General features: G+C 33.2%; 1 protein-coding gene across 1 annotated transcript in view; it reads left to right on the top strand.

The window, feature by feature from the left end:
- The window catches only part of LOC143223016 (echinoderm microtubule-associated protein-like CG42247), a 67,838-nt gene that overhangs the window by 26,794 nt on the left and 16,320 nt on the right, over positions 1-24,724 (top strand). The window contains exons 7-15 of the mRNA XM_076450369.1: positions 2,529-2,618; positions 3,169-3,306; positions 4,000-4,152; positions 4,659-4,784; positions 5,211-5,345; positions 6,970-7,095; positions 13,522-13,678; positions 15,347-15,444; positions 20,510-20,603. Coding sequence (XP_076306484.1) covers positions 2,529-2,618; positions 3,169-3,306; positions 4,000-4,152; positions 4,659-4,784; positions 5,211-5,345; positions 6,970-7,095; positions 13,522-13,678; positions 15,347-15,444; positions 20,510-20,603 — 1,117 coding nt within the window. The remainder of the gene's footprint in view (positions 1-2,528; positions 2,619-3,168; positions 3,307-3,999; positions 4,153-4,658; positions 4,785-5,210; positions 5,346-6,969; positions 7,096-13,521; positions 13,679-15,346; positions 15,445-20,509; positions 20,604-24,724) is intronic.

Here is a 24,724-nt window from a genome sequence, read left to right as displayed (position 1 = left end):
TTTGAAAACACATTAATAGGATAGAATGCTTTTCTTATGATTAAATGTTGCCAACTCACTGTTTTTTTTAAATAAATATTTATAGTGGCAAAGACATTTTGTCCAAGCTTTCCTTCGCTGTCTTCAAGTTTTCGCTTGGGGAAAAATGATGCTATCATTTGAATTTATGGTGCATTTGTAAAAGTACATTATAAAATAATAAAAACTTAAAGTGTTTATTGTTTTATAATCTATCAAATCAACCTCACATTATGATGACATTGTGGAATTATTACGATATTAAAGTGATCTAGCTTTCAGTGTTGATACTTTTGCACTGCAGCACAGTACCTTATAGAATGGCTGATTTGTTTTCAAGTAGAGACTTTTAGCATGTATCTCCATCTTTTGACTGATATGAGATCTAATTACAGCCGCAGATACTGAGGACTTTCTCTTATCTCTAAAGAAACATTTAAACGTTGTAATAGTTTTCACTAAGTGTTTTTTTTATGTTTTTGTTCTGTTTAAACTTTGCTGTCCCAGAGTGGTTGAACTGAGAATTAAGCATTGTACACTTAAGCATTAAATTTTTAAAACTCAAAACTATTAAACTAACTGTTTTACGAAATATTGGGCCTAAAACTAAAATGCTTCTCAATATAACGTTATTATAAACTGACAAGAAAATCTAGAATCAATTTACAAAACGCAACTTTTACATGTAATCAATTTAAAACACGTTTTTAAATGGAATACAATCAAGAATTGTGTTTTCTTTAGTTGACTTTAACACTAAATCATCAGCAAATAGATTTACATAAACGTAACAATTACAAAACCCAACATATTTCAATGAACCTCAAAAACGTTGATGAAACAAAAACAGCATAAAATGTTCTATAAAGACTTATCCTCTGATAATACTTCCTAAACACTTATTAAGTCACTTACAAACTCGAAAAATTCTGTACATCATTTTGTTCATTACTTTTTTTGTTTCAGAGCAAAGATACATAGAGCTATCTGCTGTGTCTCTAGACTTACCAAGAGAAATATTCGTAACTTACGCAGATAAATATTTAAGTTGCTTTCTTTGTAATATCTTATTGAAGTTTTGAAACTACCTTCTTTAATTTCGAGTCAACCAATCATTACACAGGCCTGCAATGGTTTTACTATCTAATTCTGCCTAATTTTAAAATAATAGATTCCACCTCCAACTCTTGAACTCTTTTAATAATTCAATAGTGAGATTTTCTAATCACTATTATAACATACTAAAGGCCTCAAAGTGCTGAGTGTAATTTTACAGCAATGAGACGCGAACGACTTGTACCAGAATTCATGCTGACAACTAGGCGATGCTCGTTTAACCAGTATCATAAAATTGTGCAAAAGTTTATACAATGTTCAACCAGCTTAAAGAAACTGTTGCATTATGTTTTCAAGTTTTTCGTTTCTATAATTTTAACGTAACATCAACTCTTATATAAAGAAACCTTTACTGCATATTCTATGAGAAAATCAAATCTATGAAATGTTGCAGTGTTAGATAAAAACTCCAACATCATAATTTTTATGAATACTACGAATTGAAAACAATTTAATTATTACAGAACTGTGATGGTTTCATTATGTTGAAGGTTTTACATGTATTACAGTAATTCCTATACGCTGAATCTGAAAATGATATCCATTTCATGGAGAACCATCACGTTAAGGCTTTTCACAAAATATTACATGCTATTTTACATAAGTAAATCATTTACATTGAAATCGTGCAATATTCTGTTATGCTTAAAATGTTGAAAACTACTGGCTATAGATTTCTCTAGAACAATCGCGACGTGAAAGTCTTATTGATCGTTTTAAAGCACACGAGAAATACACCGCAAATATATAAGTGGTTAACAGGCCACATGACGTGTAATTTCTAGATAGTACACTTGTTTACGCGTGCACTTTAACATTATTGTTCTTTACAGTATTAATTATTTGTTGCTATATTAATAAGAGGTTGTGTAAAAGATCCAAACATATTATGTTTCTAAATTTCTTGTAAATATGACCTATGTAAGAGGTTTTGTTTCCTTTCCGATTTACAAACAAGGCCTTACGTGATAGATAAAAAATATATATTGTTTTCGAAATCTAAGTAACTTAACTGTGGAAAGTTCATTAATAAAATCCAAAACAACTTTTACAAAATTTAAATTCGCGGACCTGTGTTACTTTCTTCTGAAGCTAGTTGTGTTAAAAGTGATCTCGTGACAATGAACTGTATAACAAAAGGAATTATTCTAGATTGTTTGTACAATTGAATAATTAATAACGTTATTGAATAAAAAGATTGCAATTTTTTAGGTTTATTTGAAGACTGAAGAGTCTATGTTCATATTATTCCTTTCTATGGTGTCTTACAGACGAATATTCAGTTTACATATTTTAAAAAGGTACTACGATCTCTTAATAATAGTTTTAGTGGTTGAGCTGTATTCACTTTACTTTAATGTTGTTGTTTCTTTGGGGGAAATTCTTTCTTCCAGGGCTCCTTACTGGCAATGTTAGAAGCAAGCGAAGACCACGAATTATGGTTGTGGGACTGGCAGAATGACTCTGTTCTTGGACGAGCTTCTGTAAGTGTTAAAATATTCAAATTATTCTTTTCAATAAATGTGTTCAGTACAATGAATCATCATGTGACTACAGACACTGTATTGAATCACTGGCTCATACGCCATATTTAATTCTACAGTTGTTATACTAGAATTAGTTTTGGAAAAAGAGCCTCTGAGCTATTTATCATATCTTTTTATGTTAGTTACATATTATATTATATGCATTAAACAATCAATAATATGTTGTTTGTTATTAGACAAAACTCAGCTAACAACGTGTTTTATTTAGTGATTTTACATTTATAATTGTTAAATTATGCACAAGATAAAATTAAATTAAATTTTCTAAAAAGAAAAAGGTATATTTATTCTTCTTTAGTTTCCTATTTTACGAAAATAATAGACAATAACTTCCAGATAAAGTCAATATGCCCTTCCCTTATAGATACCTCAGATTAACTGACTATTGGGATCAGCCTTTTAAAGTATATTATACAAACACTACTTTCCATGTCTCGTATTTTATACGTATTGAATTTAGTATTTTTGATTGATGATTTATTTTTAGACCCAAAGTGAAGAAGTAAAAGGAGTAACATTTCATCCTTCGGAAGAAGATTTGGTTGTAACATTCGGAATACAGCATCTGGCTTTTTGGAAACGCGGCCGTGACGGTTTTCTGGACAAACGATCAATTAACCCTACTGTAAGCATTTATATCCATTACTTGCATTTTTCATAGTTTTCATATTCGAAAATAAATTGATGAATAGCAATATAATTGAAGTATTATGAGCGAAAAATAAATGATGTTATACGTGGGATTCAACCATTTTCCAAAACCTGGTAACATTATCCGTTTATGTGATGTATAATTTCTCTTTGCAAAATATTACCTCTTCCAGAAAAAAAAAAAATCATATTCGTCTAGTGAAACTCGGGTTTAAGTCGAATATTGAAGATAATTGTGTTAATCGGTTTTAATACAATATAGTAAACATCACTGCAAATAAGACATTTTATGATCTATTGTTTGTTTTTTGTTTTCTTAAATTTCGCGCAAAGCTACATAAGAGCTATCTACACTAGCCGTTTCTAATTTATAAGTGTAAGACTAGAGGGAGGGTAGCTAGTCATCACCACCCACCGCCAACTCTTGGGCTATTCTCTTACCAACGAATAGTGGGATTGACCGTCACATTATAACGCCCCCACGGCTGAAAGGACGAGCATGTTTGGTGCGACGGAGATTCGAACCCGCGACCCTCATATTACGAGTCGAACGCCTTAACCCACCTGGCCATGCCAGGCCACCATTATCTAGTTGCTAAATTTAATATTGTTATAAATTAAGAACTCAGACAGGAAGCGATCATTTCATAAGATATTTGACATATAGGGTCAATCGGCCAAAACAGTGACCTGTGTCCAGTTTCTACCGGATGGCTCAATGGTGACTGGTGATAGCGGAGGCTACTTAACACTTTGGTCTCCTGGTGACGACGATGATCCTTGTACTTTTATAATTGTTAAAGAGGTCAAAGGTCACGAGGTAGGTTTATATTCAACCGTGATAACTGTTTGGTTCACAAGTTTCGTATCTAATTAGCAAGTAAACCTTTGAAATAGCTATTGTATTTTTGATAAGAAGGAATTGTAGATTAAGATGAAATACCTCAACCTCTGTTGTTGTTTTTTCTAATTTTTTAGGGTTAAGGTTTTGTTTGTATTAATGAGGTATTTCAGTAGTAAATAAATAATGAAAATAACGCTAACAATAGTGAAATGTTTATTGTTAGCTAAAAGCATCATTTGTAATTTTAAAAGGAAACTGTAATCAAGATTGGTAAATGTTATATTTTATGTGTAATTAACATTTTCATGTTATTAACTTTGTTCTTATTAGAATTGTTACTTTACGTCAGCTTTATTTGTGAAATGAACGATTAAGAAAATGAAAGGAATCACTAAAACACTGTAAACAAACTTAGAGAAATATCAACAAAACTTATCTGTTCTTAAACTGAAAATAAACTTGGCTCCGTTTTCATTTTCCAGAGGGACGTTCGTGGTCTACTGTTGTTACCAGAAGGAACACTGTTCTCGGGTGGAAGTGGAGATAGAGAAGGACATATTAAAGTTTGGAGCACTGCCAACAAATTAGCAAGAGTCGCAGCTACTAATGTGTGTATTTTACTTCAACACTGTTAGATTTTCCTTTACCTAACCACATTGGTTAATCAGGGAAGGTTCCCCCTTTGGTACAACCAAGTACATTAAAAACGTCACACAAGCACTTAGATATATATTGTGCCAAAAGTCTAGGAGTATTAAAAATGTATTTATTCCCATATAAGTTTTAAATCAATCGTAACTATTAACTATCATTGAAGATATTTAAAAATACTTGTCAAAACTTACGAAAATCAGTAGATGATACATGGAAAATTTAATAAAGTAACAATTTAATACAATAATAATTCATGCTATTTGATTCAAATGAACGATTATCCTTATAATTAAGTAACTCGTATCCGGAATAATACTCGGGGTTAATGACAGTTTCCAAATCATAGTTTATTTGTTATAATAACTATTATATTTGTATAGTTGCCACGAGGAGCTGGAGGCGTGGAAGCTCTGTGCATGCAATATCCGAGTCCAGATGGAACATTTTACGTAGCAACCAATAGGAACCAAGTATATGAAGGTTCAGCACAGCGAAAATTTCGTCCATTGATTTGCGTGAGTACTGAAACAACAGGATAATGTGAGAAATATACTACTTTTAAACTCCTTACAGTCTTGTGCGTGAGTAAGATTGTAATAAACCAAGGAAAGATTCGATTTTTCATGCAGCGCTTGCATTACAGTTACTACATATTAATTTCAAACTGAGGTTTGTTAAGTACTTCAGACTATGAATATGAGTAGCTCACACCGTTGTTTTCTCTTCGTTTTGCAGAACACGTAGTGAGTCAAAATGGGTAATTTTTTTTTTCTTATTGGCGTAGGCCAACACATATTATTGACGTCAGGCCTCAGTGTTAGTGAAGTTACTTCAACCTACCTGTGCTAATTCATTTAAAATATTATAACAGCAAATATAGATTATTTGAACAAATTAGGAACATTAAAATATTATCACTTTCCCACCCAGTATAACTCTCTTTCGACATTAATTTAATACAGCTTTACTACTAATAGGTCTTCCCGCTAGTACAACGGAATGTCTACGGATTTACAACGCTAAAATCAGCGGTTCGCTTCCCTTCGGTGGGCTCAGCAGATACCCCCATATGACTTTGCTATAAGAAAACACACACACTACTAATCGGGCTGATGAAATTTATGCGATGGCCGATGGCAAAGAGATTACTTACTTAGATACATCAAAACATCCTAAATTAGATTCAACAAAACAATTTCCTAATACAAATATAAACTTGCGCACCTGAATTAACTGGATTTTCGCAGTTAACGAGAGGTTTAAACCTCCATATCAAATATTATTCTAACTAACAAGCAATTTTCACATAACAGACATCTTGAAATGATATTTGAAAACAAGTTGTACTAGTAGATGTGCACAAAAACATTACAAAATCTACACAAAATGGATAATAGTCATAAAATACAATGTTGGTCGTAAAATGGAAGCACAAAATACCATTTATGTTTCATGCCGAAAAAGATGGTTATATTTAAAGATACTACGATTTTTTTTTTTAATTTCACACAAAGATACTCGAGGGCTATCTGTGCTAGCCGTCCCTAAAGATACTCGAGGGGGATATCTGTGCTAGCCGTCCCTAATTTAGCAGTGTACTTTTTTGTTTCATGCACGACAAGTTTTAGTGTAGAATAGTTTGAAATATTTTTATTTTACTATATAGCATTACATATACATACCTATGTCGCCATCTGATATGTCATAAAGTAGAGATAGAAAAAATAATATCATTTATTATATTCACATTTCACAGCTTATAAATGTTTCATCATTCTGAAATTTGCATAACTAGCCCTAAATTTGAGCTGCTGATTAAAGGGATGGTTACTATTCACCAGCACATCTGGCATCAAACCTTTACTCCATTAATAGTCGTTAAATGCTAACCATTGAGACTTGCCTGCTTTTTTTAAAATCAAACAATTTACTTAGACCGCGGTTTTGCCTTGTGTTAGATCACTAGAGTTCAGAGCTAATAGGCTTGGTTCGAATTTTTGCGATACCACAAAATATTCCCACACTTTCAATTGAGGATAATTTATAAGACTGATTGTTATTACCTAAGCCTAAATAAAGTACAAATGTCCTCTAGTTAGCATTCTTGTTTACTGTGGCATTGCACATAAAATTTTTTAGGGTCACGCAAGCGGAGTGAAGGCAGTGACAAATGACCCGAAAGGTGATGGTTTCTACACTGGTGGTGAAGATAAGGCAGTCTGTAAATGGAATTTTCACATCTTGGAGTGGAGAGTGTCAGTGGAGGTAAGATTCAGTTACCTAATTTATTATTACCATATTTGTATATGTAGATTTCTGAAACTCACGGTATACCATTTCGTATTTCTGTTAAGGAAACACACCGACTGCACTTGTTTTCTGCTCCATCTCTAAAACAAATTACATAAAAATGTATTAGGTGAATTACTTAAAGTTATACTTCAATAAAACCAAAAGACGTAACGTATAGCGGTGTTAAAAGAAACAACAATCCAATTAGGTATCTATGTAGATGACCAAAATGTATTATCTACAATACAAGATGGAGCTTCCGCAAGTCTCGAACATTGTATGGTAATCAAAAGACACCATCTGTAAAATTTGTTAGTTTCATATTCCAAGTATGTTTTCAGCCTTTCTTGCACTCTGTGCAGGAATCATGTATCAATACATCCTATAATATTTGTCAAACATCGCTGTGTCGCTTAACCCTAACTGTATGTAAGGAAAGCGAACACAAATTCTTTTATAATAAATTAACACACTGTAATTTCAAGCTACAAGAACCATTAAGAACGCTGTACAATAGCTATCAATTTGTATTATTAATATGAATTTTGACTTTTTGATTTTTGTTTCAAAATAATATTATGAAGTGGTCAAAATGAATTAGAGATATAAGAGTGAGTTTGAAAAACTGGCATATGTTAACTGATAAAAGTATTACTTTAATTAAACATTAGCAAATTAACATCGGCAAAAAATTGCAAACTCTAGTAAATAGAATAATATGCATTAATATAACATTTTCTAATAAATATCATAATTGTATAAGGTATCCTTTTAAATTATTTATTTATTATAGTTTAAAATATATATAATTATATAAAGTATATCTTTACTGAAATTTACCACGCATCAACTTCTTACATAAGCCTGTTACTTTCGTTAATATTTAAATTCCTGTGTTAAATTCAGTTGGTGAGATCATACATTGTTATGATCATTTTGACCGTAACTCCCATACAAAATCAGTAAACTTCGGTATATATTAACATATTTTACAGAGATACTAGTGTCCTTACTTCCCAAATGATACAAGAAATATTTACCTCAAAATTGAAAACTAACTACAGCTGTTAAGATAATAATTTGCGGCACATTTGGTTCATATCCAAATTAGTTGAAATTTAGCACACGCAACTTTTTCAATAGTAGCTTAGTGATGTCCTTAATAAATAAGTGGCACAAGGAGTACTTACTCAACCCTCCAAGAAAAATTAGAACAAAGTAAATATGATAGAGAGATCAATAGCAGTAGAGGATTGACTAGATGCAGGAAAACAGATAAATAAACCAGTATTGAATAGATACAGGCTGTGATATGAGGGCATACCTCTTCAATCACTATCAGCACTATTCCAAATAGGATTGCATCCATTGAATTCTTACAAATGAAGAATGGAGACGGCAGCTGTTCTATGAAAGCATCAGGTTTTATTGATCCTAAGTCTCGCCAGCAGACAGGTAGTGAGAACAAATAGTGATGATACGACCAATGGGGAACCCTTATACTTGCGATCACGACGCTGTTATTTATTTTTCAGTAAACAGGGTTGTATTGACCTCCACGGAACGTGCCCTGGGTCGATTGGGCAAATTTCTGTGGGAAGAATGAGACTCCAGTGACCGAGAGTGTGACCAGTTAATGATCCTACACCTTAGGATCAAAGGAGATGGACCTGAGCAGTCACTGTAAACAACGGTGTTGACAGATTCAAGAGTAAACGTTGACTTGTCAACTCGTGCAACCATGCAACCATGAAAGACAAAAAACGATTCACACAGTGTGAGAAAAAGACTGTGATTGAGGCATAGAAAGATCTGTATGTACTTCTACTGTAGTACTGGATGGAAAGCAGCAGAAAATGTCTGAAACAGAGTAGGTGGCAACAACTTCTCAATAGGAATTGTTGTTGATAGTTCTTAAATGCTGTACCTGCATTTCCTCCACTCACTCATGACAACATCTAAAGTAAGAAGGGAAAGAACCATCACATATGACACAGCGATGATCCAGTTGACACACATAAGCAACGTCAAACAACCACAATATAATGCCTTAGAATGTTTGACATGCTCACACATGAAACACCTAAGAGCGTTAGGAAAATAAAACCATACCTTACAATTCAGATAACCTATTTTGACAGTGGTAGGTAAACATGGTGATGTAAGCGTCAATATAAAAACATTGGTAGGCAGCGTAATTCCTTCTTTACGATTGTAGATACCTCAGCTGGAGAAACCAACGATTATCTGCAACTCAGGATGTTTCATCTGGTGTATAAGTAATTACTATTTATCTTGAAGATCTTATTTTATTTGCAATATTTTTACTTTATGAGTACAGGACATAGCCAGGTGGGTTAAGGCGTTCGACTCGTAATCTGAGGATCGTGGGTTTGAAACCCCATCGCATCAAACATGCTCGTCCTTTCAGCCGTGGTAGCATTATAATGTGATGGTCAATCCCACAAGAGTTGGTGGTGGGTGGTGATGACTAGCTGCCTTCCCTCTAGTTTTACACTACTAAATTAAGTACGGCTGGCGCAGATAGCCCTCATATAGCTTTGCGCGAAATTCAAAACAAACAAACAAACATATACGAACGGTTTATTTGCTTTACAGACAAATAATAGATCAGTCTTGTTTTTGTTTTTCATCGCATACAATGGAATACAATAACGGTACTTTACGTTCAACAATTCTCTTCTAATTCTACATATTTCTCTTCCCTTTGTTTTCAAATTGTGCTGAATTCTAAATTAATAGTAAGGTGTTATTAACTGAAACTATTCATAAAACAGGAACAAACGAGAAGCTACAAAAACAGGACGTTAACAAAACTACGATTTTCTTCACTGATGCAGAAATTTCGTGTTTCAATCGTGTATTGAATAGAAGTGTAGATAATTTAAATTTTCAGTCTTCAACAAATCAACTGACTCATAGCCTTGTCTCTTTAAATAGCAAACCTTTCGTTTCATTAAGAGCGAGTAAAGTATTTTCAGCTGAACTTCGCCCCCGTAAGTTTAGCTTCTACCAGTTTTCTGAAACTAGGCTGTATTTTCGTTGCATCTTTGATGTGATTACAATGCAATATTATTAGTTTATTATCATTTATTGATTCCACACTATGGCTGTTTCCAGAACGAACCAATTTTTATATGAAAATGCCATAGGACCACACGAAAAATGGAGAGCATTTCTGAATTTGACAATGTAACTGAGCCTTCTTAGTGTGTGTGAAAAATAATAATAATGGACAAAGTTTGTAAAAATGAAAATAATCTTTATTAGACAAACACACTTGTTACCTGATATAAGCTCTGGCAAAATAAACATTATCTGCTATAGAAAAGAAAAGAACTCGAAGAAAACAGTCTTAGTGACTTTATGAATGGAAAACTGCATACAAATTAACTCAATAAAAAATTATAAAAATTCCTAATGAAACAAAAAAGGGACGAAACTATGGTAACCTGGTATATCATATGTTTCTATCTGTTTTGGTTATATAGCATTTTTTTATAATTTGAATTGAATTTTAAAACCAACAACTGTTAAACTTGCACCATGGTCAAAGATCGCATTAACCTTCGTTCTTTTCTGAAACATTTAAAAAAAACACTTTAAGAATGGTTTAAATTGAAATAAAATGTTTAAAACGATCTTTCAATGTATTTAAAATGCAATACGATATAAAAATAAATTAAGAGAAAGAAACACTTTTATTCTTGTTCCAACTAAATACGGGATAATGTGGGATATGCGTTGCACGATACAAAAAACACCCACTAACAAAGTGTTTCAAGAAATGCGTTTTAACACTTATTTACGCAATGTGCAGTCACATAATCACGTTAAAAAAGTAAGGATTAGAGCAGGGGTTCCCAACCTGTGGGTCGCGACCCCCTGGGAGTCATGTTCTCAGTTGCTTGTCTTCGTGAGATACATTAATTCAGGTGGAATCAAAGACGAATTCTTATTCTGCAGTGCACTTGAAACCACAACAAAAGCTGATGATGTCATGGAAAAAGTTTCAACTTTTTTTCAAGACGAAGATCTTTAAAGGGAAAACGTGTGTGGGGTTTGTACGGATGGGGCACCGGCTATGCTGGGATCGAAATCAGGATTCCAGTCGAGAGTGAAGAAGCTAGCACCTCAAGCAAAGGGCATCCACTTCATGATTCACCGATATGCTCTCGCCAGTAAGACTCTCCCTGCCTCTCTGCAGGAAGTGCTTGAATCTGTAATCAAAATTGTAAATTATGTGAAGACTCAAGCACTCAACACTCGCCTATTCAAAGAACTATGCAAAGACATGAATGCTGACCACGAAGTCCTTCTCTTCTACACAGCAGTACGTTGGTTGTCGAAAGGAAACGTTATCGTGTCTTTGAAATGAAAGATGAAATAAAGCTATTCCTGGAGACTCAAGAAAGGAAAGATCTTGTAGCTCACTTCGAAGATGAAGCATGGAATAAAAGGGTTGCGTACCTAGCCGACATTTTTGACCAGCTGAACAAGCTCAATTTGAAGCTTCAAGGAAGGGAAACACGTGTTCTCCTTTTTCAAGATAGTCTTCAGGCCTTTGTTTCCAAACTGCAGAACTGGCGTCGGAAAACCAATCTTGGAAACATCGCTATGTTTGAAAAACTTTGTGGAGTGACGGATGAGTCTCAGATCCAACTGGATCAGTTCCTCAAGGATGAGATTACCGAACATCTTCAGTCTCTAGAAAAGGAAGTCGAGCGTTACTTCCCTGAGCTATCACAGGAACAGGAGGCCCTGGTAAGGAACCCATTTTGTACTGAAACTATTGTATCCAGCATCCCAGATGATATTCAAGATGAATTTCTGGATATAAGGAACGACTCTTCAGCTCGTGATCTCTTCAAGGTGAAATCCGTGACTCAGTTCTGGTGCGCTATGTATCAGTCATACTCCAAAGTCAGCATGAAAGCTTTACGTGTCCTTGTTTCATTTGCTTCTACCTACTTGAGTGAGGCAGGATTTTCCACTCTTGTCAATATAAAAACAAAGAATAGGAACAGATTGGATGTTGGAGATGACATGAGACTGGCTCTAACAAACGCTCAGCCACGAATTTCAAAGCTTGCAGCTGAAATGCAACATCAGGCATCTCACTAGCTGGGTTGGATAGCTGTTCAAACCGATGTTAATATTATTTTAAGAAATATATGTTCTTTTTGTGAATTCAGGTTGGACCAAAGTGATTTAATTTGCTAATAAATAATTACAGAATTTTTAAATATTTTTTTAGATGTTTCTTTCCCTCTCCTTCACAGAAAATAAAAGAAAAATTAAGCTGCTGATAGTAAGCCCTAAGTAGGGGGTCACATGGGTTTCAAACTTTTAGGTAAGGGGTCGCGAGTGCCAAAAGGTTGGGAACACCTGGATTAGAGAAAATGTAGCCGCACAGTGTCCATTTTAAACAAACTAACACAATGTACGGCATATGATAATCACTACCCTAGAACGTTATCTAAATACAATATATAAACTTAGTGACAGAAAAATAATGGGAAACCGACATTAACTCCATAAAGGAAGCAAAACGCACAAACTAAAACACATTGAAAACTATGTTACCATATCATGGCCTTGTGACCGAAAACATCGTAAACATTTGGAAACATGTATCAAAAAAATATAAACAGTAAAATTATTTTTATTAAAAAACCGAACATTAAATTCAAAAATCATGTAAGAAAAGTTTATTGTGGCAGCTTCAACGACAGGATTAATTATAAATATCAATGTGATAACATGAATTATATAGGTCAAAAAACGGGACGTTGTACGAACATTAGAGACAAAGAATATATCAATCCACCACACGTTTAAGAACACAGTACAACGATTCACCATCTTATTAGCATTAGTAAATTTAAAATATTACGTAATGAGAAAACATTGGTAGAAAATATAAAAGAAACATTAATTATTCGTAATCTAAAACCCAATTCAAATTAAGACACGGTTGTCACCCTATGTGTCTTCCAAATTGGAATAAAATTGTTCGTGTAGTATTTCATGCAATAAATAACAATTACCTGATAATGGTTGTCGAAACGTCGTAACAAAGCTTAAAAAATAAAATATAAATAATACACTGAAAAGCTACACGTCAAGATTTTTATTATTATTATTATAAGGAATTTTTGTTATTAAACGCAAACTACAAGATGGTCTATCTGTGCTGTAACCACTACAGATATCGAACTCTATTTTTAGCGTTATATATCTTCAGACTTACCGGGGGGCATTTTTCATGTTATATATATTAAATTATAGTAGATAAAATAGAATAATCATAATTATAATTTAAGTCGAACAAGGTGATTGTGATATAATTCGTATCGAATACATTTCTCATTCCAGGCTGAATGTTTGTCTCTGGCGGTACATAATGAAGCCTTGGTCGTAGCAGCTGGAATGAGCAATGGCCACGTAACTCTCATCAATACCCAAAACGGGCTGATCGTATCGACGGTGACAATGACGAACAGTGCTTTGAACGCTCTTACCTATTCACCAGGTAAGATGGACACCTGTAAGGTTTACTGATGTATTCACAATAATATATCTACAGTAAGTATATTGCAGTATTATTACCATGCGTTTATTTATAATACCCAAATCTTGTGAAGATAAGTTTATAATAATAAAGTAAAGACTTACTGTGTACTAGAGGGCTAATTATAATTTATGGACAGTACACCCTTCATTTAAGCTCCAATAGTCAAGTTGAATATAAGTAACTTGTTTTGAATAATGTAGGGTTTCGATTGGTCTTAGGTTCCAAGTAATATTTCGATGTTAAAATTATTCGTATTTCTTACAGTTGTTATGAAATTTAAAACGAAATGTTGCTTTTGTAGGTGTAAAAACTCCTAATATATATATTATTTATCAAATTCGTACTTTGTTGTTTCAAGATTGATTAACTGTTAAAAACGTTATATATGTTTTTACCACATTGGAGTTGATGGTTGCTGCACTCACAAGCCTGAACTGTGGCGAAAGTAACACTTGAAAAAAATTAAAAACAAAAGTGGTAAAGTTTTAAAGAAAATCAAAACATTAGTTTTCACAAAGTTCTGTACCTAAACCTAAGCACTTTTACAACATCTCAGAAAATCAAAGGGTAAAAAAAAAAAAATACAGATAACAGAAATTAAAAGAATCTTTATGTTTCATACAAGTGAAGTAAAGTGAAAAAATTAAGAACGTCCATGTGCTTTTACTTGAATGATGGGCCTGTCATGGCCAGGTGGTTAAGGCCCTCGACTCGTAATCCAAGGGTCGCGGGTTCGAATCCCTTTCAGGCATGGGGGCGTTATAATGTGTCAGTCAATCCCACTATTCGTTGATAAAAGAGTAGCCCAAGAGTTGGCGGTCGGTGATGATGACTAACTGCCTTTCCTCTAGTCTTACACTGTTAAATTAGGGACGGCTAGCGCAGATAGCCCTCGAGTAGCTTTGAGTGAAATTCAAAAACAAACAAACAAACAATCTTGGATGATGTAAAAGGATTATCACTGAAGCTCCGACATTGGTCATTTCGTGAGGGTCAAGATACTCCTGAGCAAACTTGAGTGAACAGAGCTAAAAACTTAAGGTAAAATAATGCTGTGACATTTTACATTTCTATAGCATATATACTTTTAAATATTTTGCAAATATATCTAAGAGATATACGAGATTCACATTTTATACGTTCACACTCGGTATATTCCAATCACAGTTGATTTTATGGAAGATACTGGGCCAGTAAATACCACAAAACTAATAAATTTACTGTATTATATGTATTTTTCAACCAACTCTCGTTAAATCTGTCTGTTGGTACTGTAGACAATTTATTGTGTTATCACTTGAGATAAAAACGTAACCCGTATAACTTTCATGGGTTGTTTTAATTAATTTCACTCCCTTTGCCTACCACATTGGGTCATCTGTCTTCTTTTCAAGTCATAAAATTGAATCTTTAAAAAGCAGTTATTTAGCACTCAAATATTAATTTTATCCATTAACAATTATGGATGAATCTACTGCCAGTTTCTAAAGTCAAATTCGTAAAAAACATTTACATCCTTTAAATATCTTGCGTGTATATATTGTATATTGTAGTCAAATTATAAATTTCTGACTCTCTCTTTTAATAACATGATTTTGTGACAATAGTTATTACTAATGAATCTAGATAGCGAAATGTTAGCTGCTGGAGGACAGGACGGTAATATGTACATCTACCAGTCACGTGATCATGGGTATGTGCTAAGAAAAGGTGGAACGATTAAGGTAAGAGGTTCGGTTACATTAATTAATGTACCCCTAACACAGCATTGCGAATTTAACATATAAAACTTAGACGACTTTTTTTTATGACTACAAGAGATCAGACAATGTTAATAGGTAGAAAATAATTCAATAATGTTATCCAGATGTAGCAGTGAGGAATATAAACGACAGGTCATGTGTTTGCGTCCTTGTGTTTTTTTTATAGCAAAGCCTCATCGGGCTATCTGCTGTGTCCACCCAGGGTGATCCAAATCCTGATCTTAGCGTTGTAAATTCGTAGACTTACCGCTGTCCCAATGTGGAACAAACGACAGAACAAGTGATACAATAAAGGTTCAGATCAGTGATTCAGTCTTTGTAATACACATAGGGGCTAACGATGTAGGGAATGGTGGATCAAAGGAGCTTATTGTTTAGTAAAAGACATTCAAATAAAAGGGCCATAATAAATTATCTTATGTGGGGTTGAAATAATGAGTCAATCACTAGGGCTGATTGCTAAATTTAAGTTGATGTGTAAGGACAAGCAAGTTGACTTGGTAGGTTTATTAGATTAACCCAGTGGAAAAAGGGAGATTTTGAAATTGGTCATTTATATCTAAATGCAGTAGAGGCTGGCTTATTTGGAAGGGCTATTAACTGTAAAAACAACATTAAAGTGAGACTAGACATTAGAAAGAGTCAGAATAATAAAGAAAAAAATAAGATTTTGAAGGAGTATAGCATGATAAAAGGTACAAAACTAATTTAATGGTAGGTTAAAGTTGTAATGTTAGAAGTATAAGAGTGAGAAAAGGAATGACTTTAGAACAATGGTCGGAATAAAAGATTTTTATATAATAACAATAACTGAAACTCATCTAAATATATATATATATACATATTTGATGACAGTAAGTTCTTTAAAATACACGTTTATAGCCTGTTTAATAGAGATAGAGTAGTAAAACAGGATTAGAAATAGCTTTTTATGTAATATATGAGTTTCATCCTGCTCAAGATGAGGATATCAATGCTAATAAGAATGAGGTTAAATCAGTTTATGTTTTTGTTAGTGGTTATAGGTGAAGAATACTTAGTTATAAAACTGCCAGAGGAAAATAATGAAATTAATTTGAAATCATGAGGGAAACAGATTTTCTTGACCTGGCATAATCAGTCCTGAGTACAGGTTTTCTTAACCCGGCATAATCAGTCCTGAGTACAGGTTTTCTTAACCCGGCATAATCAGTCGTGAGTACAGGTTTTCTTAACCCGGCATGATCAGTCGTGAGTCCATATCCCCATCCCACCAAACATGCTCGTCCTTCCAACTGTGGGGGTATTATAATGTGATGGCCAATACAACTATTCATTCATAAAAAGTAGCTAAAGAGTTAGCGGTAGGTGGTGATGTCTAGCTGCCTTCTCATTAACCTTTCAGTACTAAATTGTGCAGACTGCCCTCGTGTAGTTTTGCGCGATATTCGAACCAAAGAAACAAATAGGATTTGATAAACTGTTAAGAGTGGTTTTCTTCAACAGCTGGTGTTCCCTGTTACTCAGCAGAAAGTGTGATAGCTTAAAAATAAATAAAAATTAGGAATTTAGAAACACGCAAATAGAGATCGTAAAAGTAAGCAATCAAGGCTAAAGAAACTGTAGTCATTATTTACTCAAAATACAAATCCCTATTTTGACTTCACCAAATTAACGATATAAATTATTAGATAGTAAAGATAAGCATGTTCCTTATAGAAGGTTTTGATTTAGTTTGTTTTGAATTTTACGCAAAGCTACACGAGAATAAACTAAGCCAATACAGTTTGCTTATGTTCATGAATAGTATACAGGTGCTAGAAAAAATGGAGATTGGCTAACGGTTAGCTTATCAATGGATATTATAAAAATTGCCCCTGTAGTTGTAGGCCTATTAATCTTACATCAGTGATAAGTCAAGTTTGTTTGTTTTTTTAAGTTTGATAAGAGATGCATTGCAAAGTCATTTATAAAAGTTTAAAATTTTGTCGGATAGTCAAACGGAATGAAATATTGTTTTATTAACCTTTTTATATTCTTTAAAGATGTTACTTATTATGTTATATGAGGATAGAATGTGGATTTGGTATTTCTGTATTTTAAGAAAGCTATCGACAAGGTGCCACATAAAATGCATGTTAAAAGTAACCTTGTGTATGTGAGGGATAGTTTGGTTCATTGTATAGAAAAGTAACTTGCTGGAAGAAATCAGAGGCTTGTTAAACAGAATTAATGTCACAAGTGGGGTACCTTTGGTCATTCTTTTATCTGCATCAATAACAAAGATGACGGAATAGTCAATAGAGTATTTAAATTCACTGATGACATTAAAGTGTTAGATGTTTCTTTATGAGAAGAGAAGAAAAATGCTATACGATAGGATTAAGATTATTTCGTGAATTGGGCATGTTATGCATTATAATTTATTTCATATGGGTCTCCGATTTATTATGCTACATACGTTACGTATTACTATTTCAAATAACCGAAAATTTGAATTTGAATTTGAAAGTTAATTTAATGTTAATATGTATTAAATTTATTATATGTATTAACAAGATTGAAACATAGTTTTCTTCTTTAGCACAAATATATTTTGATATACAAGCAAGCAAACAAACAAAAATACAGTTTATAATAGCGGTTATTACTAGTAGTTAGTACAAATGATGGTTTATATAGAACAGTTTTACAAACTTACCAACAATACTGAGTCTTTTATCAACGTTCATGGAGAACAAATTCATTCTTTGTTCATACACATATATACTTCTTTTGATCAAACGTATAACAGTAAATCCATAACAGATCAAATGGCAAGTGGCTCTTAATTCTAATAAATCCAGAGTATTACATGTGTGATATCACAATTTATATTATGGGTATAATTTTGATGTGAATAACCTTAACAGTTTTCTAGAAGAAAAGTATTTTGGTGTTAATCAGTCTTTTAAACCAACTAAGTAATGTGCTATTGATAAAGGAGAAGCAAATGAGATTTAAAGTTATGTCTACAAGAATATTAAATAAAGTCTAAAGTACTATAATGTTATTATATATGTCATTGGTTAAGTCAAGTTTGTGGTACAGTGTTTGTTCTTGAGCTTCCTACCTGAGAGAAACGTCAAATTTTAGAGAAATACCAGTAGGATGAGACCTACTAGGATAGACTCAGACATTTGAAATGACTTTTTCAAGAGAAAAATAATAGTTATATGTGATCTATTTGAGATGATTAAGATTGGTAAGGTAATTTTTAGTGTTGATGCATTATTTTTTTCGTATTTGATGGTGAGAAGGATGTTAAGTCTAGGGGACACAAATATAAATTTTGGCAGGGTAGGACTCATCTGATCTAAAACAACTTTATTTTTACAGCAAACGGATTGGTATTTGGAATGGTTGCAGTTAATCTAATAAAGTTTGAAGGGAAGCTTGATAAATGTTTGAATTATAAGAGTTGTTTTTACTTTTAAGTGTTTAATTTAATAAGACAACTCAAGAGGATCAAATTATCCCTTGTTGTCCTTTATTGTTATAACCAGTATAAAGTTGATGACCTTTATTTTTAAAATGGGAATATTTTCTATGTCATGTGCTTTTGTTCTTAATCCCTTGCTGTAATATAATAATTTCTGCTTGTGTGGGAAACTCTTTAGAAGATTGTGTAAAGGAAATCTTAAGGTTAAACGAAGTTAATATGGTATAATAAAAGTTCCACAGTTGATACAACCACTAACTTCATCCTCCCACACAAGCCAAATATATATATATGTCTTTACTAGCAAAATCATTGCCGTGAATAAATGATGTATTTGTGAAACGTACAAATGTCTCGTTTTTCCTCAATTTTGCAACTGTTTTTACCTTTAAGTATATTCTATATTTTTACATAGTTAATTTAGTTAATAACTTTCTTACAAGTAGACGTGAATATTTCGTCTTTTGTTAATTCTCTAATTTTGAAAAATATTAAATTACCACCATGATTCTTCAACAGGGCTTACACTTATTTCATTTTGCGTCCGTTTCATTCTCTTTTGTAATAAGGTCATACTCACTTCGAGGGTTAATACAAAGACATGAAACATTTGTTACAAGCCGAACTTTATCTTATTTAAACATATGTAACGAAACTATTCACTGAGGTAGATAATTTACAATTGTGGAATATCGTACTACGACTTATGACTGACCTGACAATGTTAATATTATTATTGATGCTTCTACCTTCATCTCGTGCAGACATTTTGTTTTCTTCTTCTCTAGTACCAATATAAGATAAACCTCCGTCTTCTATTAATAGAAGTTTTCTGCTGTTTCTACATCAGTTATTTACTTGTTCTTCTTTGCTGATTAATTTTCGAAATTATTTATTTGTATAATTGGAGAATCTGACGTATTGCGGATAGTTATAAATTGATTTGGAACATTGGTTTATTTGAATAACACACAATAAATGTAGAAAAGAAATTTAAGAAAACGGTAGAAAAAGAGTGAGGGAAATAATTAATTGTAGGGAAAATTACAAAACACCAATTAATTAAAGAGGAATTGAACTTCTTACGGTGTTATTGTTATTATTGTTTCACCTCAAAGCTACTACACAATTAGCCACTTGTACCTTGTTTCACTGCGTGGAATCGAACTCTGGACTTTACATTATAAATCCATAAGCTTACTACTTACACACAGGCAGGAGAGGAACAAACCTCCAAAACTCCATTGTACATTAAAATTTGAATTGGAAGATTTTTATTTGTTTTATTAAAGGGTTTAATGGATAACTGTTAGTAGTTTTCTCTTATGTATTACCGGTAATATCATACTATTAAATAAATTTAAATGTTGGAAAGATATGGAAATTAAGTTATTAAGTAAACACTTAATAGGTAAAACTTGGTTTTTTTATTGAGAAGTTTAGTTAAGTCTATAAATCAAATGATCTACCTATTTCAATTGTAAAAATATAAGGGTTTATTTAAATATGAATTAAAAATCTAAAAATGCATGATTCTTTCAATGAGACTTAATTAATTTTGTACAGGGTCGTCAACCCATTCTAAGCATTGATTGGTCGTCTGACGGAAAGCAGCTTCAAACTGTTACAAGCGATAACGAATTCCAGGAGCTCGTTTTGTGTAAGTAGACGGTTTAACAAACAATACGAAATTATTTATGTCTTTTTTATAAAGGTTTCCTGTTTAGAAAGAGCACTAACTTAATGCCATAGAAGTGTTTATCAAGTTAAAAAGTATATTATCAAGTACATTAACGAGTAAAAAAGAATATATATATATATACACTGCTGGTCAAAATCTTAAGGCTAATGAACATATGCCTTTTGCGTTGTTAGACTCAACCACTTATTTGAGTAGAGCTTCGAAAGATGAAAACAAGAAATGGGAAAATAAAAATAAAAAACTTTTTTCGCATTTATTAGGGAAAATGAACACTATAAAATTAGCCTAAATACTAGCTGGTAAAAAGTTTAAGACCATACTGAAACGAAGTGTTAATCAGTAAGCACCTAACGAAATTTAGGCATTTGTGTTCAAGCATTAGCATTGTCAACATCTCCCACTGACATCCCCTGTGTTACATTGGATAAAAACATGACAAAAGTTAAAAAGTTGACAGAGTTTGAACGTGGCGGAATTGTCGAGATGCAAAAGCAAGGTCTCTCTCAACGTGCCAAAGCTGGTGAGATTGGGTGTAGTAAAACTGCTGTTGCAATTTTCTTAAAAGACCCTAAGAGATACGGAACGAGAATTCCAAGTGGTGGGCCCAATAAAATTTCGCCAGCATTGAGTTTGTTTTTCTTATAGCAAAGCCACAAAAGGCTATCTACTCAGCCCACCGAGGGGAATCGAACCCCTGATTTTAGCGTTTTAAATCCGGAAACATACCGCTGTACTAGCGGGGGACTCGCCAGCATTGAACAGGAGGTTTCGACAGATTGTCCGGCAAGACACCAGCCGATCGTTGAACCAGATTAAGGTCCTTACGGACGCAGAATGCAGCTCAAGAACAATAAGACGGCATCTACGAGAGAAAGGGTTTAAAAACTGTAAACGTTTCCAAAGACCACGCCTCCTTGCACACCACGAAACAGATCTGTTAAACTTTGCTGAGAAGCGCCAAACATGGAACGTAAAAAAGTGGAAGAAGGTTTTGTTCTCTCATGAAAAAAAAATATCCCACCGGAGATATTTTCTACACGACACAGTGAAGGAAGTTCCATCATGATCTGGGGTGCTTTACCCTTCCATGGAACAACGGAGCTCCAGGTAAAACAGGGGCGTCAAACAGCAGCTGGCTACATTGGCATGTTGGAGAGAGCATCCTTATTGACTGAAGGCCCTCGCTTGTGTGGAAATGACTGGATCTTTCAGCAGCACAATGCTGTAATCCACAATGCCCGCAGGACAAAAGACTTTTTCATGACAAATAACGTAATTCTTTTGGACCATCCAGCGTGTTCGCTCGAAATGAACCCCATTGAAAATGTTTGGGGGTGGATGGCAAGGGAAGTCTACAGAAATGGACGTCAATTCCAAACAGTGAAGCCATCTTCACCACTTGAAATAACATTGCAGCCAGCCTTCTGCAAACGCTTATATCGACCATGCCAAAGCGAAATTTTGAAGTTATTCGCAATGACGGCCGTGCAACTCACTACTGAAACCTTTTGTTGGGCATTTCCTACCCTGTTTAGGACTTCTTTTTGGTATGATCTTAAACTTTTGACCAGCTAGTATTTAGGCTAATTTCATAGTCTTTACATTTTCCCTATTAAATGCTACAAAAGTTTTTTTATTTTTATTTTCTCTTTTCTTATTTTCATCTTTCGAAGCTCTACTCAAATAAGTCTAACAACGCAAAATGCATATTTTTTTTCTTTATGTTCATTGGCCTTAAGATTTTGGCCAGCAGTGTATATATATGTAATTACACGCATCCAGTTGAATGGACAGAAGTGGAATAAATTATATTTATAATATAAAATGCTTACTTACAATTTGTCATAATCATTTAAATGAGTACATTGTGCAGTATGAACTTGTACTTTTCAGTTAAAACAGTGTCAGACTAGCAGCAAAAAATATGTTTTAATAATTTAATGATAAACTTTTATATTTAACCAATTAATTGTAAAAACTGACGTCTCACTAGTAGTGGTATTAAATCAGCAAATTTTGAAATTACGTGCGTTTGAAAAAATTAGATTATGTCAAACTTGAATAGTCTCGTTCTACACTTAGACCTTAGTTCAGATTCTTTCTGTAGTAACATATATATATATATAATAAATATATAATATATCATTGCAGTATAATAAAATGAAGTTTATATTGGCTTCATTATTTCATGAAAGTGTATTACGCCTTATACTTGTGCAATATATAATTCTAACCTTCTAGCCTCTTAAATAGGAACGATTCTAGAATGTGCCCAGGAATTCGTCTTTGAAACATGTTAACGCTGAATGAGGTTCATACATAGTTGATTTATAATTTTTACAAATTAGTGTAAGCATTGTTTTGAGTGAAACACTTCTGTAGCACTTCGGTTGCTAATGTCTCATCCTAATGGCTGATTTTACTCTCAAATGTATCTCCTTTTTCATCTCTTGATCTTTAAATACTGAAATAAGTATGGATACTTTTGAGATCACCATATATATGTGTTATACAGAGTTTGGTATATACTCGCTGATTTGCATCATTGGTGTTCTTGGAACCTATTAATATTTGTAATGATTTTTCATCATGCATACTTAATTCGTTTTTTGGACGACATTTTGTATGTAATAGCTTAACCAGGAACGGAATTATAGAGGCATTGATTATCGTATTGGAAAACTAAAATATCGTCTGGTTTAAACGCAAACGTATCTAGTAGACGTTTGTAACAAGCAGGGATGAGTTTATTAAAAAACGATCTTAAATATGTAGCAAGTTACGTAACATTCACAGCCAATATGAAATCCTGATAAAAGGACGTGCAACAGACGAACATTTTGACAATTTTTTGGCGTTTTTATGAATAATTTGATGCCAAAAATGATAGTTTTGGAGAGCAATACATAACAGACCTTTTGACGAAAAACATTCATACACTCAGATCATAAAGATATTTTGAGATCGAGAATTTAGAACTTTCAAAACGGAAATTACCCTCACTCAATGGTATTGCAAAATGAAAGAATTTATATAACCTTGGGTACTAAGAACACTAACAGATCTCCAATGAGTCTTATTCCAACTGTGTTAAGCAGAGTTCAGGGTCTAGTAATAAGTAAGAATCAGGTTACAAAGATCAGTGCAAAAAGCTATCCTTGTACCCCAAGCAACAGTACAACAAAATAACAAAAAACAACCTCTATGCAGAAGATTGTCACAAATTACGTGTACAGAAGCTGCTTCTACGACATGTTTGTTCAAATGTCTTATTTCTTACGCAGCTTGTAATGAAACGTTTTCCTGGTATTCGATGTGAAGACATACCGGGTTGTCAAACGCAGTGCCTATGGATTTGTGAATGATCGGGCAATCTGTCGTCCTCGTACACTACATTAAATCGATTATGTTAAATACACAGGAAGGTGCGACTTACTTTAGGTATGGTTGTAGCAAAAAGGAGCTTTTCGCAATGAAAAATACGCTTCAGGGCCATTTTCGTTTTTTCTTTCGTTATTGAAATTGCTGTTGTTTGAAACGTATAATAAACATGCGCGAGTCTCATGCAAATTCTCTTTAAATTCTATGGTATATAAAAGCGCAAAAAGAAAATTAGGATTAATGATAAAAATCATTATAAAATTTAGCATAGCTTATATATTTAATCATCAAATTTGTATTTAATATTTGTTTCAACACTCGACACTTATTCAACCAGTATATATCGCTCGTGTTCTTTAATGTGAATAATTATTTCGCATAGACTACTTTCTCCAAGTAGGTGCACGGTTATTACCTAAGTGTTTATCTCTCAAAGCAAAATTTTACAAAGATAAATAATTTTCTCTTTCGGAACTGCAAATCGTTTTAATTCTGCGTTTTTCGATTATGGATATTTAGCTTACGATAGAAACACAAATTCAAAAATCTGAAGGTTAAACAAAAATGTTACTTTACTTTGAAAGCATATATACTCTTCAAAAAAAGAAACGCAAAATGGATATTTTTGTTATTTTAAAGAGAAATATATGTAATAACGTTACAAGCTCAGAGTATGTGATATTACACGTGTTGAGGCA

The sequence above is a fragment of the Tachypleus tridentatus genome, chromosome 8 (genome assembly GCF_004210375.1).
Source record: "Tachypleus tridentatus isolate NWPU-2018 chromosome 8, ASM421037v1, whole genome shotgun sequence".
Lineage (NCBI taxonomy): Eukaryota > Metazoa > Arthropoda > Merostomata > Xiphosura > Limulidae > Tachypleus > Tachypleus tridentatus.
The sequence above is the reverse complement of the archived record's forward strand: the minus strand, read 5'-3'. Positions and strand labels throughout refer to the sequence as shown.